Raw genomic sequence first — 21,501 nt, forward strand, 5'->3', positions numbered from 1 at the left:
TACTGTATCAAATCAGACCCACAAACTATGGTTGGTTTTTGATTGGGTTTTATTAGATTTGTGGTTATGATTTTAGAAGATCGGCAAAATAAGTTTCTGCGTACAAAGATTGGGTTATATTAAGTCGGGTTATTCTGTTATATCAATCTAGGTCTGCCGTTGATGGTGGTGGGGAATTGAGGATTGACGGTCGCGGCGGCGGTTGATGAGTATGATAGGTAAAGTAGAGAGGCTTATGCAACATGAGAGGAAAATATGGATAGGTAAAGTGAAGAAGTGTACTGTTCATAGTCATTTTTCCTCACAACTGATGTACATGCTCTAAAGCACTTAGCAAAGCTTTATTAGGGTTATTATACATGTCTTAATGGTCTAAGTTTTTACATGGTTGTTCTACTTCTACAGCGTTGAGCTCTACAAAATTAACGGTTTTATATCACGTTACAGGAGTCGGGAAAGTGCACGTGAGCAGTGTACGTAGTTTACTTTGGGGCATGGAAGCGCACCTGGTTCCGATTATTTGGAATATCTTCCAAAATCGAAAATCTAGATTCTACTATTCCAACATCTCGATTGTTCCATGTTTCGATGTATTTGTCATTGTTTCTAGGTTAAGAATTATTTAAAAAGTGATTATGAGTGGAATTAAATTTTGATGTTTTCGGACTCTGATAAAAACATCGTGGTTTATGTTACGTGTACTTTGCAAAACAAATCAAATACTCAAAAGATGAAGGGATATATGTTTTCCATACTTATTATTGATCAATGCTTCTTGTATAACTATATGTGTATGGACGTAATTATTTGTTTAAATTATTTCATACTTGCCAGATGTTACATTTTTAATTATAAGATCTGGGCACTGTGGAATTTTTGCTCTCGGCGGGCGGCCTAAATTTTGTTGCCGTCCGCCGGGCACTTGTAGTAACATGTAGCTGGCTCGCTCATTCGGATTCATCTCAAATCTCTTCTGTCATGGCTTCTCTCGCTTGTGGTTGTTCTGTTGCTCTTATGGTTTTTCTTTTGGCTTGGCTTGGCTTGGCGTGGCTGCTCCTGGTTCTCACTTATGGCTGTCCTTTTGGCTCTAATGGTTCTTTTGGTTTGGCTTGGCTTGGCTTGGTTGTTTTTTGGCTTCGGTGCTTTTGATTTCTACTTTTTTTTTTTCCAAATTCAAGTTGGCAAACCTACTTGAGTTTGAGGGGGGATATTAACATAATATTGAGAAATATTATGTTACCATGTTTTCTAGGGTCTATTATTCATGTTTCCTAGTTAGGTTGATTTCTTTATATTGCATGTTTCCTATTTGGTTTAGATTTTTTAGTGACCAAGGACATTGTAGCCTATATAAAGGCATGTTAGGATTACAGTTTGATACAATCAATAATACATCTTTCGTTTTTCTTAACATGGTATCAGAGCTATAAGATCTAGGCACTATGGATATTCGCTCCTGGCGGGCGGCCTAAGCCTCACAACTGTCCGCTGGGCACTTAGTTACTTTGTTAATCTCCTCCACTCGCGCTCGTGGCTTTTCAATTCATGGCTTCTTCATTTCTCTTCTTTCAAACTCAAGTTGGTAGACCTACTTGAGTTTGGCTTGGCTTGGCGTGGTGTGGCGGCTCATGTTTTTCTTCCTAGTTGTTCTCCTGGCTTCTGGCTTTTGGCTCTCCTAGCCATTTTTCTCTCCTTGTTTCTCTTGGCTTGACTTGGCTTGGCTTGGTTGTCCTTGGTTTTATTGGCTTTTTCAAACTCAAGTTGGTAGACCTACTTGAGTTTGAGGGGGGATGTTAGAATAAATGTATATACAAAATAATATGGCAATCAAATCGTGATCTTGAGATTGTGATTTGATTGTAATTAGGATGATTTTATTCCATAGTTAATCAGTATGATTTTCTTTCCATAGTTAGGCCCTCTCCTCTTGTATAAATAGCGGCCTCATTATATGGTTTCAATAATCGAATTCAATATTTCTTCTCTCATATTTAACAATTCTAATCAGTCTTTTATATCTCACGTAATATGGTTCTATTCCACGAAATAGCGTACAAGCATTAAAAAAGAAATGTCTCTTTTGACCAATTTTGGTAAACTAGTTATATTATATATTTGATATGCCTAATCCCTAATTATTTAGACCTCTGCTCGTACTCGAGTCAATATAACATAGTTTATGGTCGATCACATAAGTGAAAGTGATACCCCCGAAACCAAGGGCAGAACACGTGGTAGAGAGGCCCAATCTTGAGATATCTAGTCCAACCATTTTTTTCCCCATAAATTTCAACGTAAGAAATCGATTTCTTCTTCTTCTTGGTCTTCTGACGGAACAACGGACACTTTTGGAATACAAAGAACCTAGGTCAGATCGACGTAATCATCCGGAAAGATCTTTCTTTCCCACTGCAAATCTTCGTTCTACGCTTTCGGTCTCAATTATCATTCCTACGAATTTCAAAACTACGCTCCATCCCCGCCCCAGACAGGGATGGAGGGGTTGGAGTGGAGGTTGCATTTATTTTGTTACATTGCATATTGCATTCTACCTTGGATGAGGTAGTTATTTTTGCCACCACATTTAGGGTTCTTGCATCACCTTAGTTCAAATGGCCAGCTAATGTGGTAGGCCCACGGTATAATGGGATTAACTGAAGTTGGTGGCTCAAAAATATGCAATATGGATCGTTTTATCAAAAAATATGCAATGTGGATCTTGTTTGAAAGATCTTTTAAACGATGCAAAAAAAAAAATTAAAAGTATTTTCGTAAGCACATTATTTTTAAACTTGAAAATTGAAAATAAGTACTTAAATTAACCGTTTTATATCACGTTACAGGAGTCGGGAAAGTGCACATGAGCAGCGTACGTAGTTTGCTTTGGGGCATGGTAGCGCCCCTGGTTCCGATTATTTGGAATATCTTCTAAAATCGAAAATCTAGATTCTACTATTCCAACATCTCGATTGTTGCATGTTTTGATGTATTTGTCACTGTTTCTAGGTTAAAAATTATTTAAAAAGTGATTATGAGTGGAATTAAATTTTGATGTTTTTGGACTCTGATAAAAACATCATGGTTTATGTTACGTGTACTTTGCAAAACAAATCAAATACTCAAAAGATGAAGGGATATATGTTTTCCATACTTATTATTGATCAATGCTTCTTGTATAACTATATGTGTATGGACGTAATTATTTGTTTAAATTGTTTCATACTTGCCAGATGTTACATTTTTAACTATAAGATCTAAGCACTGTGGAATTTTTGCTCTCGGCGGGCGGCCTAAATTTCGTTGCCCTCCGCCGGGCACTCGTAGTAACATGTAGCTGGCTCGCTCATTCGGATTCATCTCAAATCTCTTCCGTCATGGCTTCTCTCGCTTGTGGTTGTTCTGTGGCTCTCATGGTTTTTCTTGCTCTCATGGTTTTTCTTTTCGCTTGGTTTGGCTTGGCGTGACTGCTCCTGGATCTCACTTATGGCTGTCCCTTTTGCTCTAATGGATCTTTTTGTTTGGCTTGGCTTGGTTGTTTTTTGGCTTCGGTACTTTTGATTTCTACTTTTTTTTTTCCAAATTCAAGTTGGCAAACCTACTTGAGTTTGAGGGGGGATATTAACATAATATTGAGAAATATTATGTTACCATGTTTTATAGGGTCTATTATTCATGTTTCCTAGTTAGGTTGATTTCTTTATATTGCATGTTTCCTATTTGGTTTAGATTTTTTAGTGACCAAGGACATTGTAGCCTATATAAAGGCATGTTAGGATTACAGTTTGATACAATCAATAATACATCTTTCGTTTTTCTTAACATGGTATCAGAGCTATAAGATCTAGGCACTATGGATATTCGCTCTTGGCGGGCGGCCTAAGCCTCACAGCTGTCCGCTGGGCACTTAGTTACTTTGTTAATCTCCTCCACTCGCGCTCGTGGCTTTTCAATTCATGGCTTCTTCATTTCTCTTCTTTCAAACTCAAGTTGGTAGACCTACTTGAGTTTGGCTTGGCTTGGCGTGGTGTGGCGGCTCCTGTTTTTCTTCCTAGTTGTTCTCCTGGCTTCTGGCTTTTGGCTCTCCTAGCCATTTTTCTCTCCTTGTTTCTCTTGGCTTGACTTGGCTTGGCTTGGTTGTCCTTGGTTTTATTGGCTTTTTCAAACTCAAGTTGGTAAACCTACTTGAGTTTGAGGGGGGATGTTAGAATAAATGTATATACAAAATAATATGGCAATCAAATCGTGATCTTGAGATTGTGATTTGATTGTAATTAGGATGATTTTATTCCATAGTTAATCAGTATGATTTTCTTTCCATAGTTAGGCCCTCTCCTCTTGTATAAATAGCGGCCTCATTATATGGTTCCAATAATCGAATTCAATATTTCTTCTCTCATATTTAACAATTCTAATCAGTCTTTTATATCTCACGTAATATGGTTCTATTCCACGAAATAGCGTACAAGCATTAAAAAAGAAATGTCTCTTTTGACTAATTTTGGTAAACTAGTTATATTATATATTTGATATGCCTAATCCCTAATTATTTAGACCTCTGCTCGTACTCGAGTCAATATAACATAGTTTATGGTCGATCACATAAGTGAAAGTGATACCCCCGAAACCAAGGGCAGAACACGTGGTAGAGAGGCCCAATCTTGAGATATCTAGTCCAACCATTTTTTTCCCCATAAATTTCATCGTACGAAATCGATTTCTTCTTCTTCTTGGTCTTCTGACGGAACAACGGACACTTTTGGAATACAAAGAACCTAGGTCAGATCGACGTAATCATCCGGAAAGATCTTTCTTTCCCACTTCAAATCTTCGTTCTACGCTTTCGGTCTCAATTATCATTCCTACGAATTTAAAAACTACGCTCCATCCCCGCCCCAGACAGGGATGGAGGGGTTGGGGTGGAGGTTGCATTTATTTTGTTACATTGCATATTGCATTCTACCTTGGATGAGGTAGTTATTTTTGCCACCACATTTAGGGTTCTTGCATCACCTTAGTTCAAATGGCCAGCTAATGTGGTAGGCCCACGGTATAATGGGATTAACTGAAGTTGGTGGCTCAAAAATATGCAATATGGATCCTTTTATCAAAAAATATGCAATGTGGATCTTGTTTGAAAGATCTTTTAAACGATGCAAAAAAAAAAAATTAAAAGTATTTTCGTAAGCACATTATTTTTAAACGGAAAATCCTATGTGTACCGACCATTTTTGGACCGAAACCGTACCGACGGCCGCGCGCGGCCGTCTTCGGCCACCGGACGGCCGATCCGAGCCGTCCAAAAATTTTAAAAAAAAAAACCGAGGGGCCCAACGCGGGAATCAACGTCATCCGATGTGTGTAGGGTGCTTGATCTAAACACCCTATTTTTCGTGTATATATGTATACACGAAAAATAGGGTGTTTAGATCAAGCACCCTACACACATCGGATGACGTTGATTCCCGCGTTGGGCCCCTCGGTTTTTTTTTTTAAAATTTTTGGACGGCTCGGATCGGCCGTCCGGTGGCCGGAGACGGCCGCGCGCGGCCGTCGGTACGGTTTCGGTCCAAAATGGTCGGTGTATATAGCAGTACTCTTTTTAAACTTGAAAATTGAAAATAAGTACTTAAATTAACCGTTTTATATCACGTTACAGGAGTCGGGAAAGTGCACATGAGCAGCGTAAGTAGTTTGCTTTGGGGCATGGTAGCGCCCCTGGTTCCGATTATTTGGAATATCTTCTAAAATCGAAAATCTAGATTCTACTATTCCAACATCTCGATTGTTGCATGTTTTGATGTATTTGTCACTGTTTCTAGGTTAAGAATTATTTAAAAAGTGATTATGAGTGGAATTAAATTTTGATGTTTTTGGACTCTGATAAAAACATCATGGTTTATGTTACGTGTACTTTGCAAAACAAATCAACTACTCAAAAGATGAAGGGATATATGTTTTCCATACTTATTATTGATCAATGCTTCTTGTATAACTATATGTGTATGGACGTAATTATTTGTTTAAATTGTTTCATACTTGCCAGATGTTACATTTTTAACTATAAGATCTAAGCACTGTGGAATTTTTGCTCTCGGCGGGCGGCCTAAATTTCGTTGCCCTCCGCCGGGCACTCGTAGTAACATGTAGCTGGCTCGCTCATTCGGATTCATCTCAAATCTCTTCCGTCATGGCTTCTCTCGCTTGTGGTTGTTCTGTGGCTCTCATGGTTTTTCTTGCTCTCATGGTTTTTCTTTTCGCTCGGTTTGGCTTGGCGTGACTGCTCCTGGATCTCACTTATGGCTGTCCCTTTTGCTCTAATGGATCTTTTTGTTTGGCTTGGCTTGGTTGTTTTTTGGCTTCGGTACTTTTGATTTCTACTTTTTTTTTTCCAAATTCAAGTTGGCAAACCTACTTGAGTTTGAGGGGGGATATTAACATAATATTGAGAAATATTATGTTACCATGTTTTATAGGGTCTATTATTCATGTTTCCTAGTTAGGTTGATTTCTTTATATTGCATGTTTCCTATTTGGTTTAGATTTTTTAGTGACCAAGGACATTGTAGCCTATATAAAGGCATGTTAGGATTACAGTTTGATACAATCAATAATACATCTTTCGTTTTTCTTAACATGGTATCAGAGCTATAAGATCTAGGCACTATGGATATTCGCTCTTGGCGGGCGGCCTAAGCCTCACAGCTGTCCGCTGGGCACTTAGTTACTTTGTTAATCTCCTCCACTCGCGCTCGTGGCTTTTCAATTCATGGCTTCTTCATTTCTCTTCTTTCAAACTCAAGTTGGTAGACCTACTTGAGTTTGGCTTGGCTTGGCGTGGTGTGGCGGCTCCTGTTTTTCTTCCTAGTTGTTCTCCTGGCTTCTGGCTTTTGGCTCTCCTAGCCATTTTTCTCTCCTTGTTTCTCTTGGCTTGACTTGGCTTGGCTTGGTTGTCCTTGGTTTTATTGGCTTTTTCAAACTCAAGTTGGTAAACCTACTTGAGTTTGAGGGGGGATGTTAGAATAAATGTATATACAAAATAATATGGCAATCAAATCGTGATCTTGAGATTGTGATTTGATTGTAATTAGGATGATTTTATTCCATAGTTAATCAGTATGATTTTCTTTCCATAGTTAGGCCCTCTCCTCTTGTATAAATAGCGGCCTCATTATATGGTTTCAATAATCGAATTCAATATTTCTTCTCTCATATTTAACAATTCTAATCAGTCTTTTATATCTCACGTAATATGGTTCTATTCCACGAAATAGCGTACAAGCATTAAAAAAGAAATGTCTCTTTTGACCAATTTTGGTAAACTAGTTATATTATATATTTGATATGCCTAATCCCTAATTATTTAGACCTCTGCTCGTACTCGAGTCAATATAACATAGTTTATGGTCGATCACATAAGTGAAAGTGATACCCCCGAAACCAAGGGCAGAACACGTGGTAGAGAGGCCCAATCTTGAGATATCTAGTCCAACCATTTTTTTCCCCATAAATTTCATCGTACGAAATCGATTTCTTCTTCTTCTTGGTCTTCTGACGGAACAACGGACACTTTTGGAATACAAAGAACCTAGGTCAGATCGACGTAATCATCCGGAAAGATCTTTCTTTCCCACTTCAAATCTTCGTTCTACGCTTTCGGTCTCAATTATCATTCCTACGAATTTCAAAACTACGCTCCATCCCCGCCCCAGACAGGGATGGAGGGGTTGGGGTGGAGGTTGCATTTATTTTGTTACATTGCATATTGCATTCTACCTTGGATGAGGTAGTTATTTTTGCCACCACATTTAGGGTTCTTGCATCACCTTAGTTCAAATGGCCAGCTAATGTGGTAGGCCCACGGTATAGTGGGATTAACTGAAGTTGGTGGCTCAAAAATATGCAATATGGATCCTTTTATCAAAAAATATGCAATGTGGATCTTGTTTGAAAGATCTTTTAAACGATGCAAAAAAAAAAATTAAAAGTATTTTCGTAAGCACATTATTTTTAAACTTGAAAATTGAAAATAAGTACTTAAATTAACCGTTTTATGTCACGTTACAGGAGTCGGGAAAGTGAACATGAGCAGCGTACGTAGTTTGCTTTGGGGCGTGGTAGCGCCCCTGGTTCCGATTATTTGGAATATCTTCTAAAATCGAAAATCTAGATTCTACTATTCCAACATCTCGATTGTTGCATGTTTCGATGTATTTGTCACTGTTTCTAGGTTAAGAATTATTTAAAAAGTGATTATGAGTGGAATTAAATTTTGATGTTTTTGGACTCTGATAAAAACATCATGGTTTATGTTACGTGTACTTTGCAAAACAAATCAAATACTCAAAAGATGAAGGGATATATGTTTTCCATACTTATTATTGATCAATGCTTCTTGTATAACTATATGTGTATGGACGTAATTATTTGTTTAAATTGTTTCATACTTGCCAGATGTTACATTTTTAACTATAAGATCTAAGCACTGTGGAATTTTTGCTCTCGGCGGGCGGCCTAAATTTCGTTGCCCTCCGCCGGGCACTCGTAGTAACATGTAGCTGGCTCGCTCATTCGGATTCATCTCAAATCTCTTCAGTCATGGCTTCTCTCGCTTGTGGTTGTTCTGTGGCTCTCATGATTTTTCTTGCTCTCATGGTTTTTCTTTTCGCTTGGTTTGGCTTGGCGTGACTGCTCCTGGATCTCACTTATGGCTGTCCCTTTTGCTCTAATGGATCTTTTTGTTTGGCTTGGCTTGGTTGTTTTTTGGCTTCGGTGCTTTTGATTTCTACTTTTTTTTTTCCAAATTCAAGTTGGCAAACCTACTTGAGTTTGAGGGGGGATATTAACATAATATTGAGAAATATTATGTTACCATGTTTTATAGGGTCTATTATTCATGTTTCCTAGTTAGGTTGATTTCTTTATATTGCATGTTTCCTATTTGGTTTAGATTTTTTAGTGACCAAGGACATTGTAGCCTATATAAAGGCATGTTAGGATTACAGTTTGATACAATCAATAATACATCTTTCGTTTTTCTTAACATGGTATCAGAGCTATAAGATCTAGGCACTATGGATATTCGCTCCTGGCGGGCGGCCTAAGCCTCACAGCTGTCCGCTGGGCACTTAGTTACTTTGTTAATCTCCTCCACTCGCGCTCGTGGCTTTTCAATTCATGGCTTCTTCATTTCTCTTCTTTCAAACTCAAGTTGGTAGACCTACTTGAGTTTGGCTTGGCTTGGCGTGGTGTGGCGGCTCCTGTTTTTCTTCCTAGTTGTTCTCCTGGCTTCTGGCTTTTGGCTCTCCTAGCCATTTTTCTCTCCTTGTTTCTCTTGGCTTGACTTGGCTTGGCTTGGTTGTCCTTGGTTTTATTGGCTTTTTCAAACTCAAGTTGGTAGACCTACTTGAGTTTGAGGGGGGATGTTAGAATAAATGTATATACAAAATAATATGGCAATCAAATCGTGATCTTGAGATTGTGATTTGATTGTAATTAGGATGATTTTATTCCATAGTTAATCAGTATGATTTTCTTTCCATAGTTAGGCCCTCTCCTCTTGTATAAATAGCGGCCTCATTATATGGTTTCAATAATCGAATTCAATATTTCTTCTCTCATATTTAACAATTCTAATCAGTCTTTTATATCTCACGTAATATGGTTCTATTCCACGAAATAGCGTACAAGCATTAAAAAAGAAATGTCTCTTTTGACCAATTTTGGTAAACTAGTTATATTATATATTTGATATGCCTAATCCCTAATTATTTAGACCTCTGCTCGTACTCTAGTCAATATAACATAGTTTATGGTCGATCACATAAGTGAAAGTGATACCCCTGAAACCAAGGGCAGAACACGTGGTAGAGAGGCCCAATCTTGAGATATCTAGTCCAACCATTTTTTCCCCCATAAATTTCATCGTACGAAATCGATTTCTTCTTCTTCTTGGTCTTCTGACGGAACAACTGACACTTTTGGAATACAATGAACCTAGGTCAGATCGACGTAATCATTCGGAAAGATCTTTCTTTCCCACTTCCAATCTTCGTTCTACGCTTTCGGTCTCAATTATCATTCTTACGAATTTCAAAACTACGCTCCATCCCCGCCCCAGACAGGGATGGAGGGGTTGGGGTGGAGGTGGCATTTATTTTGTTACATTGCATATTGCATTCTACCAAGGATGAGGTAGTTATTTTAAAAAGTATTTTCGTAAGCACATTATTTTTAAGCTTGAAAATTGAAAATAAGTACTTATTTTTTAAGAAGGTGTAATGGAATTGATTCGGAACATCTTTTTGGTGTTTCTTGAAAAGATATAGCATGGTTTGTTCTTTTAAGAGTCAGATTTATGGAAAGAAGACTCTCCAGACATTTGTCTTGGTCGACGGTTTGTGAAACTTATGTTTGGTCTACGTTCAACGATAAGTAAGATGTGAAAACGATATGAAAACGATGAGCGCTCTTATTTTCAAAGCAGATTGTAAAATATAGCATTTGGTGAAGTACTTATGAAAACAACCAAAAAAAGACCGCCAGTAAGAAGGAAGCGTAGTTTGAAATTTTGCAAGTGTCTAGAACTAGAAGGAAGCGTAGTTTTGAGTTGAGGCAGGTCAGTAAGAAGTGGAATAAAGTATTGCAGCTTTGGATCTTTGTATTTTTTATTTCGGGAATAATGTTTGTTTAGAGGGATACTGATTGAAACTCGTGAAAATTAAGATTTGATTAATTGGTCATTCTCGTGAGTATTCCTTTGAACAAACTGGGTTTTGCCTCTCTCTCTCTCTCTCTCTCTCTCTCTCTCTCGGTCATTCTCGTGAGTATTCCTTTGAACAAACTGGGTTTTGCCTCCCTCTCTCTCTCTCTCTCTCTCTCTCGAAGTTTGGTGGCCGGTTCCCTCTTGGCGATCAAAACGGTTGATTGGTGGGTCTATGAATTCTCTGATTCAATGCTGCAACTTGTTCAACAATAAATACGGTTGATTGGTGGGTCTATGAATTCTCTGATTCAATGCTGCAACTTGTTCAACAATAAATACGGTTGATTGGTGGGTCTATGAATTCTCTGATTCAATGCTGCAACTTGTTCAACAATAAATTCATGCGTGTGGTCTTTTTCTTTCCCTTTTTTTTTTTTTATTCTCCTTTTCTCCTTATTCGGTTTGGATTTTGAGGAGGGTTTTAAAGTGTACTGAGTAAAAATGAATAGATAGATAGATAGATAAATAAAATTTATTGAAGACTGTGCGCAAAGATTTTGAGTTCTTTAAACAAACAAGCTCTTGAGAGGTGTCACAATATGTCACTCGTATCGTTACCATTACCAGCTATACGGTATTCATGGTTTGTACTTGCCTGCATTCGCGTAAGAATATCGCTACTAGGCCAAGGCCGACCAGTTGGACCTCTTCTATTGTTTTTCTTGTAGTACTCTTGAGCTTGTTCCACTTCCGCTCGCTCTTCCGGCATCCCAGAGTCGGGCTCGAACTCCCAAAATTGTCTACCGACGAAATTGTTGGTGCTAAACATGTGCGGCCCATCACCTTCTGTAATCTTGAGCCTCCACATTCTCTCTTTTTTTGTTCCTATGACTCAAAGGTTTAGGCTTTTATTAAACAAAAATTTAGAATAGGGGATTGTGTGAGGATTAACTTTTTGATCCTTGCATTTTTGGGATAATTAAATAACTGTAGATAGTAAATTTTTTCTTCTTGTTTGTCTTTGAAAGAGATAAGAGCTCTTTTTGTTTCTGTGGTTTTGCTATATAGGTCATCAGGGACTGAGTTTTTGTAGCTTCTCGCGCTTTTTATTTTTTTGGTGAAATAAAATTTTCTTAAAAAAAAGAGACAACTGTTAGAATTCTCGCGAGTACATGACATGGTTTATAAGAGTGGATGTTACATAGGAACAACAAAGTTTATATATTTATTAAAATTTATGTAAGCATCTTTTGGTGTTTGTACAATAAAAAAGAAAAGTCAACAAAATGTTTCGCATTCCGATTTCTTTTGAAAGGTATGTTCTAAGTGCGATGTTTGTTCAACCTCATTTTGAATTTTGATGTACCCCTTTCGAACTTCAATAAAATCTTTTCTTTTGCGGATCAAAAAAAAAAAAACAAGGCAAAATTAATCTTGATAAATCAATAAAACAATTGAAATTATTTGGGTATAAAAACAAGGGAGAAAATCGACTGGAATTAAGAACAAAGGTAATGGTCAGGTTAGAGGGTATATAATTCGTTTGTCTGTTTAATTAGTTATCGATAGCCAAATTGTTGAAGTACTAATGAACAAGCTACCCGCGACATGCATGCATAGCGAAGAAGTTTAAAATTACCGAACTGGACGAGAATAAATTATTTGCTTTGGTGTTCCATGACCAAATCCATGGAAATTGCATTTGCAGCGTACCATGCACAGAATCGAAGGATACTCTTATATTTCTTTGTGAGTGTGACTGAATGAGTGCGAGTGAGCTTTAATGTGAGTGAGAGAGAGAGAGAGAGAGAGAGAGAGAGGTGCGAGTGAGCTTTAATGCGCGCGCGCGCGAGAGAGAGAGAGAGAGAGAGAGAGAGAGAGAGAGAGAGAGAGAGAGAGAGAGAGAGAGCTTATCGAAGATGTACTGTACAACTTTACATAGAGAGAGAGAGAGAGAGAGAGAGAGAGAGAGAGAGAGCTTATCGAAGATTTACTGTACAACTTTACCGGGATGTGGCTGTGAAAGATGAGAGCTGATCGAGATAGCAAGAAAGTTGGAGGGAATTCTAATGGTATTTATAATGCAAGAGCTAGCAATACCATTGCCAACTATACAGTTTGAGTTTTCATTTTACAGCGCAAAAATGTGGAAGTTTTCGCATGAAAATTTTGATATTTGCAGTGTAACGGAAGATTTAGGGGGAGAAATTTTATGGGAGATACCGTATGTAGTTTGGTACATTGCCAACGATACAGTTTGGGTTTTCTTTGGGATGTTTCATCAATTTTCTTCCTCTTGTAATATTTTCTCATTAGTAATGAAATATTACTTTATTGGCTTATCTACTTATTTGGTCCTTACAAAGTAGGCTCGGTTTCAATTTCATCCTCATAAAATTTTTGGTTTCATTTTTACCCTTCTAGTTTTTAACCGATTTCAATGTTACCCTTTCTATCAAACTTAATGAAAAATGCTTAAGGGTCTAACGGATTAGGTAATGTGGATTGTGGATTGTGGGACCTTCAAAGTCTCAAACCCACCGAATAAAAACCTAAAACTAAAAACCCTTCTTTTCTTTTACATGTCCCCACCTGTAAAACTAAAAACCCTAAAACTTAAATCCCCAAAATCATTCCCCCAAACCCATCGAGTAACACCTCTGCATGATTCTACATTGGATTATATGATCGATCGGTGTTAAAAAAAACTAGGAGTAATTTTAAATTACCATGGCTTTTTCCTATTTTTTTTTAGAGAGGGATGAATTCGATTACTTGTCTCAGAAATTTATTTCATTGACGAGGTGCAATGATAGTTAGAAGATTTTAGATTCTCCTTGTGGTCATAAAGCCTAGTTTCCCAATAAAAGTTAGAGGTTTTTTTTTGCCTTTATTCAAATATTTTTCGCAATTGAAAATTTTGTGTTAAAATTTTGTGGAATGTTAAATTGTTTCAACCAGAGGAATAAAAAAGTAAAAATTCTGACTTTTACCCTTTTATTTGAAATTATCCATGATTTAGCACTTTCTGGGCTAAAAGTGATAAATTAGAAGTGCTAAATCACGGATATCCCCCGGGCCCGCGCAAAAAAAAACGGTAGAAGTCGTAAAAAAGCCTTACCTTTGGTTATTTTTTTGGTGGGGGGTGGAAACTAGGCCTAATTTCCACTTTTTCCGGTTTCATTTGGTTGCCTAGAAAAATGTTAGGTTAACGGAAATTTTCGTCCCTAAATTAATAAGGTCCCGTACCAGAACGCAAAAAATACATACCCGTCAGATATTGGTTTGGATTTGGTCATAGATAAGTACTTTGGGTTATGGTATGATAATCGCAAAACCCGGACCAAACCGACCTGTTGTCATTCCTAGATATAGCAAACTTTAAATTTTTTATTTTTTTATTTTATCCGCAACTTAAAACTTTTACTTGCATGGTTTCACCAGAAACAAAGTTTTTTTTTTTCTCTTGGTCCAGTTTTGCCTAACCTATTTATTTCTTTTACGACTTTCTATCAGTGGGTATGGTTAACTTGTTAGGAAAGTCAGCCACAATTATATGCCCTTATAGGAAATTCAGCCGCATTCTTAAATATTATTATGCCCTTACAGGAAATTCAGCCGCATTCTTAATTAATTATTATACCCTTAGTTCCTTACAGGAAATTCAGCCGCATTCTTTTGGTTGTCTAGTCTAGTCTAGTCTAGCTAATTAATAAACATTGAATCATGTGAATGGCGATTAGGAGTAATAGACATTTTTCAAGGTTATAACTCAGCAGGATTTACATTTGCCGATGAATTCTAATTATTAGCTACCAACTATACTCTAGTCTAGAGTTAATACTTAGGCTCCATTCTCCCAAAAATTTTCGTTTTTTTTTTTTTAAAGTTTTTGTAACTTTTTGTTGAAATTGTAATTCTTGAGATAAATCATTCGTCTCGGCGAGAAAAATTTAAAAATTATAAAAATGTGGGCCGATGTTAAAAAAATTTCATATCAGACAACACTTTAGACAAAAAAAAACAACTGTTTGGTACTTTTCAATCTTTAATGAACTTTTTTTTTGTTTTTCATCATAATTTTATTCGTTTTAGACTCCTATCTTCAGATGGATAATTAATCCAAAAAATAAGACACGGATCGAACAATAATTAAAAAATATGAACAAAACACTCTTAGCAAAAATTTTGTTTTTGCTCGGCAAAAGAAAATTTTATTAAACTCAAAGAGGGTACATCGAGTAAAGAGAAAGGGAGAACAGGAAAGTTCACCACATCCCAAAAAGATAAGGAAAATAAAAGGAAAGATACACCCAAAGACACCTAAATAATGAATCTTCTAACACCATCAAGGTTTCTTTTGATATCTTCCACCGTATACACCTTCAAATCAAATTTGGCTTTGATTCACAATGCCGCCCTAGTTTTTATTAACTCCTTCATTTGACTACGATCCACAACTTTCATATCAGACAACACTTTAGGCAAAAAAGACAACTGTTTGGTACTTTTTGGTCTTTAATGAACTTTTTTTTTTCGTCATAATTTTATTCTTTTTAGACTCCTATCTTCAAATGGATAATTAATCCAAAAAATAAGATGCGGATCAAACAATAATTAAAAAAGATGAACAAAACACTCTTAGCAAAATTAAGGGGAAAAAAAAAAAGTTAAAGAGAATGGTTGCTTAATACACCCTAGTTCTTTCCTCCGCCCCATAAGTTAGACCATTATTCCATTTTTTTTTATCATCCCACAATTCATATCCCTTTACGAAATTCAATGTCCAATACTCTATTTACTACTTAGCACCCAAGCAAAACTCATGACCAAGTAATAAAGGAATAACAAAAAGGGCAATTTCGGAAAGTAAATAATTTGTACACGTAATCATTCGCCAAGAATTTTTTTTCTTGAATCGCCCCTCCAATGAGGGCCTTTAATTGTTGTGAAAATGGCTATGGAATGCAGGTTTGGCCTTACTGATTAATGTGATGGCTATGGTAAAACTTAGCCCTCCTTTGCTATTTATCAGGCATATATGTAGTCTACTATTTTTGATTACTTTCCATTAACTGCGAATGTATTGTCGTTTCCTTTCCCCTTTTTTTTTCTTTTCAGGGTGTCCCAGACCAGCTTGTGTGCACTTCAGACTAATCGCTATAGCCATTTCATATGCTTACATGTGGGTGTGAGATGGCTCCAAGAGTTATTGGAAAGAAGAATCAGACCTAAGATCTTAGGATGTACCAAACATCGGCAAGAAACCCAAGATAAAGTGTGCAAGCCCCAAGAGTTGTTTTATTAGTTTTAAATAAACTAAGTGGCAATTTTATTTTGATGATAACCGCTATCATGTGGAGATGTTTATAGCCATGGGAATATCCACGATCTTAGTTTATAAAGTGAAATTAAGAAAAAAGGATATCTGTATGGCAATGCATGCACCGTTTGGGAGGTGTCTACTGCAATTACATATGGTTTGTGCATATCACAAATATCACTTAACCACTGTATTTATTATTGTGCATATCGATACTCTGAATTATCAATGAAGCATGGTAATGTGCACATAAATTGAATTGGGTCTCTAGGCCTGTCCTCTCTGACGCCATTTGGCCTTGATTTGGGAGGATGGTTCCACAGAAAAACAGGTATAGGGGGGCTTCTGTTTCAATGGTATTCTAAGAGCAATCACTTTGTGTCTCCAATTAATCTTCCCTCGCCCATACATGGTTTTATTGTCGCTGTAGTATCTTGCAGTAAAAAAAAAAATGAAAATGAAATCAAAAGGAAGGACTAATACAATCAATTAAAGGCCACATCACCAACTACAAAGGGCAAAAACATAACTTAAATGAGATGCAGCAGATTCAATGATCCAATAACCAAACCGGAAATGAAAGCAAATTGGAAATAATCAAATTGACTTTGCTTGGATCCAATAACCAAATTGGAAATAACGAAACTGACTTTGGTACCCCCATCATCCACACGTTTCTCCTTATGCCATTTCATATGACCAGCTACAACAAAGATTGGATGAGAGAAAAGAGCATCCTTAACCAGAGACAGAGGGAGGTGTGGGCATATGGGGGCCAAGGCCCCTGCGCGGTTTCGGGTTTTTTTTTTTAAAAAAATTTTTTTTTTGTTTTTCTGTTTGGTGAGAACATTTAGGTATTGTATTTAGTATTGGATATTATTTAGACATAAAAATATTTTTGTTTTTTGTCCCAAAACCCAATTTCTCTCTCTGTGCACGGTCTCCCATAAGTTTTTCCTTCAATTATTGATCTCATTTCTTTTTCTATCTCTTTCTATTTACTACCCAAAAAAACCTTCCTCAAAATTTAAACCAAACAAACTATTAGATTCCCGAACCTTCAAATTTCAAAATCGTGTTCATAGGTTGGCCCTTGTGTTTACAAGATCTTGGTTCCGTCCCTATCCTTAACAAAGATTGGACAAAAAGTTTGATAAAGATTAACAAAAAAAGAACACTTTTGGCTACCTGGATGATAAGGCGAAAAAGAAGGAAAAAGCCAAAATTTAGGAGGTAACGGACTGCAGCCCGACCATTCATAAACTCCTAACACCTTCAACGGAGAGAATACACAAATTGTTCTGAGAAGTTCAGCATTTTGAATAACCTTGTTCGGATTCAAGAGTGTTAAATAATCTAGTATGACATCGAAAGGCAATTTTTACTGTGTTTCCGAAAGTAAGAGAACTTGATTTTACTGACAAATAAAGTTTCCCCCTAAGATGGGATCCCAGTTGCACCACCATTGCCGATTATCCACTCCCATGCTCTGGTCATCGCTCTGTTTTCTCCATCGTTAGGCCCTTCTCCAAGCAGACGTAATGCAACATAATTTAGTGCCGTACCAATCATGGTGCTGTGGCCCTCTAGATGGAATCCCCACCCACCATCGTCGTTCTGCAGGACGCCTTCATAAATTAGACTTTTTAAAAAGTAAGAGTAAGCCTTACCGCCTGTGCATACCTGATGAAGATAGCTTAATCGAATTAGCTACTTTCTGTGCGCTTCTGTTAGGAAGGTACTTCATTATCAAGAAAACAAATAATATGAAGAACTAAATGCCCATTGTGGGTCACCCGTTGCGGTGTGACTCACAATGGTGCTTCTCTTTCTTTTAATCAGGTGTGGAGTGTGATCGGATCTTAATAATGTTTTCGACTTTTTCACTCAGAGTCAATTGATTTTGAATTGGATATAGAATTTCTACAATAAGTACTGGTTTATAAACAAATAGGTGATTTAAAGCTATCAGGGTCTTTATGATAGCATCATGCACATTGATAACGCGACTGTAACATACTTGGATTGGATCACACTAGAGTTTTGAAATGTTGAAAATATATAATAGAATTATCCCCCTAGCTTAAACTTAATTGATGGTTTTAACTATTTAATATGGTATCAGAGCAGACAATAGATCATGTGTTAGAATTTCACCGCATGTTAAAATATTTACACGTGAGGGATGTGTAGAAGATATAAATAATAAAGTTATCCCCTTTTAATCGCTTAAGCTTCTACATGAGTTGGAAGTTAACAATCTAATACTATGAAAAAAGACTGAAACATATATGCTAGAAAATGGACAGGGAATTGACGCGAGGAAATGGAGTAACCTCATGTTGATGTTGCGAGCATAAGGCATGCACCATTGCAACTATTTGGTAAAATGTTACGCTAATGCATTTACACCTCTCAATGGTAAATGTTATATCTCTTAGGGGTAAATGTTACGGGTGCATATTGTAGCACCGTAAATGTTATCGTGTTTGTATACAATATAATAGTAATATACACATGTACTACGCACGAAACTTGTGATAAACATTGGGCCAGAATGTTCAGCTGGCCAATGCCCATCACTTGCTTGGATGGCACAATGCAATCGCACAGCTTTCCTCAAAGCAGTCGTCAGTCCTTCATAATTCACATCTTCGTTTGGCCCAAATCTCATCGGGGCTAAGCTTAGATCAATATGCTTGTTTTCCTTTTTGAGCTACATCAAATAAAATAAAATTAACAAAATCATGGAATTAATTTAACGGTATTTTCTATTGGCTGACAATAGGCGCACAAAAAGAGAAGAAAAATAAGTATTTCTATATATTTTTTACACATTTTAATATGCATTCACATTTCACACACTTGTTATTGTCGGTTCATCGGACTGATTTTAGAATTTTCCTTAATTTAATAGTGTAGAAGTCCCAAAAAAAAGTTGATGAAATATCCATGACGCTTGTCCTTTTTTGTCCCTTGAGCAGGGTAATGAAGAACTCCCATGTAGTGTCACTTTGTATATACCTAGGAGCGGAATCAAGATTTTGGTTTTGGTTTCTTTATTTTAATAAAAAACATATGGTAACAGTAAGGGCGAAATAGTAATTTAGCACACAATAAGGAAAAATAAGGAAAACTATATCCCATGTATGTTTTGACACGAAAAGCCCATATAGTAGTAGTAGTACTTATTTTCGGGTTCTGACTGGCCGATCCCTTTTTGTCTGCGTCTACCCATTCAAGCCCATCCTTTGTCAAGCTTATCCTGCATAACCCCAGTTTTAGATAAATTACTGAAAATACCCCGCTCTCCCTCGACCTCTACCGCCCCCACCGGAACTACGTAGTCTGCAGCTACACCAAGCACAAAGCCCAGAGCCTCGAAGACAAGCTCCAAACCAGACTCACTCTTCGGCGCCCCCAACTCCCACTCAGGGCCGGCCGGGGGTAAGCCCGCCGGCTCGGGCAACCCCCGGCAAGGGGCAACCAAAAAAAAAAAATTGTATATATATATATATATATATATATATATATATATAATTGAAATCCAACGGAAAAAAATTAAGGGGCATAATCCAAAAAAAATTTACAAATTCAAAAAAAAATTGTAAAGATGTATAGTTTCCACCCACTTCAAAAAAATTATGATACTTGGAAAAATTATGAGGGTAAACAAAAGGTTTTCTATGCCTGGGGTAAATACGAGATAAAAAAAATTAGGAGGGTAAAATTAATAAGTCAAATTAGAAGGGCATATAACAGATAAAAAGAAAAAAAAGAGAAGGAAACGGAACAGGAATCAGGAATCAGGAGGGCATTTGCCCCCAAATTTTCCATACGTGTCTAAACCTAACTTTGAAGAAAAAAGAAAACCTAACTTTGAAGAAGAAAGAAATACCCTGAAAAGATCAAATAAGTCTTCCAGTGAATCTATTGTCCTTCAATTCCTGATCTTCTCCAACAGTTCAACGCCGAGTTGCCGACGCTGATCGAAGTCTTCATTTGCAAATTGCAAGAGGCAAGAACAGATGCAAGGGACTGGGATTTTTGTTTCTCTTTCTCGCCTTGGTAGTAACGACAATAGACAATAGTAATTAGTAAGTGCACTTCTTTCTTCTGCTCTTCGTTTGAATCTTTTCTTTATTCGATTGAATTGGTTAGTGGAGGAGGAGTGGAGCATAAATGCATAATAAATTAATATAAAAGTGGTAGTGGAGCATAAATGTATAATAAATTCATAGGGGATTGTGACTGCTTTTTTTTCATACCTATTTATGCATAATAAATTCAGAGCATAAATATGAAATGTGACTGCTTTTTTATTATCTCATAGTTGATTGATTTAGTAATTAGTAGGATTTGTAAATACAGATTACTTGTGTTGGGTTTTTATTGGTGACATGTACTAATATAGGTAGTAGGTACTATGACGAAGATTGAGAATGACAAGAATAGAGTAAGAGTGTGCAAACAAAAATCCGAGTCTCAAAATAGAAAAGCGAGGCAGCGAAAAGATGTAATGGAAAAATCACTAGTGGGTTCAATATCTAGCCTATTTAATGCGAAAAAACAAAAATCTCTTCTTTCAAGTCAAGTTGAAGAAGAAAGTGATGAAGAATTTGGGGAGGATGATGTGAATGATAATCTTAGAGATAAAGGTGTTAATGAAGAAGCTAGTGGCGCAAATACGGGTGACGTTCATGAGGAACCTATGAGTGAAGATGTTGATGTACCACATGAAGAATCTAGAGAGGGGCATAATGAAGGCCCGACTCCTATGAAAGAAAATGTAGGGAATGAAGAACATGAAAGTATGCTTGACCTTGAGAAAGATGTTGATGTGAACTATGATCCGGGATCGTGGGGAAGCATTAATGATTCGAAGAGGATAATGTTAGTTCTACGAGGTCCTATTAAGATTGTAAGAGAGAATGATGCATTTCCATAAGAAGGTACTCGTGGGAGACACTTTTCTTCCCATCTTTACATTTGTGATCTTCCAAAAGGTGAGAAGCAAGAGAGGAAGTGGCTTGTGTATTCAAATGAGTTGAACAAGGTCTTTTGTTTTTGTTGCAAGTTATTCAAGTATAAAACAATGACAACTAGTTTGGCCGGAGAGGGAACTAGTGATTGGCATAACCTTCCTACAAAGCTTAGAGACCATGAAAGGAATGTAGAACATATCTCCAATGTCGTGAGGTGGGTGGACTTGCAAAAGGGGCTTCAACAAAAAGCAACAATTGACAAGAAAATGGAAGATCTAATCGACAAAGAGAGAGTTCGTTGGAAGATGATACTAGTTCAATAATTGGGGTTGTGAAGACTCTTTCTCGAAATAGTTTGCCATTCCGTGGAACTAATGAGAAGATTTATGAGAAGAATAATAGACTTTTTTGTCAACTTATTAAATTTGTTGCGGAATTTGATCCTATTATGCAAGAGCACCTTCGACGTGTGGTAGATAAAGAGATTCAAA

General features: G+C 37.0%; 1 protein-coding gene and 1 non-coding gene across 2 annotated transcripts; both read left to right on the forward strand.

Moving 5' to 3' along the window:
- Positions 1-16,247: 16,247 nt before the first annotated feature.
- LOC131324961 (small nucleolar RNA snoR100) lies at positions 16,248-16,355 on the forward strand. The gene has a single exon (XR_009199541.1). It is a non-coding gene; the product is annotated as a small nucleolar RNA snoR100 (small nucleolar RNA).
- A 4,096-nt stretch (positions 16,356-20,451) lies between these two features.
- On the forward strand, positions 20,452-21,333 carry LOC131324003 (uncharacterized). Its single transcript, XM_058355834.1, has 2 exons — positions 20,452-20,946; positions 21,103-21,333. Exons 1-2 carry the CDS (start codon positions 20,452-20,454, stop codon positions 21,331-21,333), a joined length of 726 nt encoding a protein of 241 aa, XP_058211817.1.
- Positions 21,334-21,501: the final 168 nt, after the last annotated feature.

Source organism: Rhododendron vialii, chromosome 4a (genome assembly GCF_030253575.1).
Source record: "Rhododendron vialii isolate Sample 1 chromosome 4a, ASM3025357v1".
Classification (NCBI taxonomy): Eukaryota; Viridiplantae; Streptophyta; class Magnoliopsida; order Ericales; family Ericaceae; genus Rhododendron; species Rhododendron vialii.

What these genes read in the sequence shown, in the direction of transcription:
- LOC131324003 (XM_058355834.1), top strand. Translation starts at nt 20,452, where the DNA reads ATGACGAAGATTGAGAATGACAAGAATAGAGTAAGAGTGTGCAAACAA. An exon ending in TACGAGGTCCTATTAAGATT is followed by an intron (nt 20,947 to 21,102) that starts GTAAGAGAGAAT and finishes TTTTGTTGCAAG; the next exon opens with TTATTCAAGTATAAAACAAT.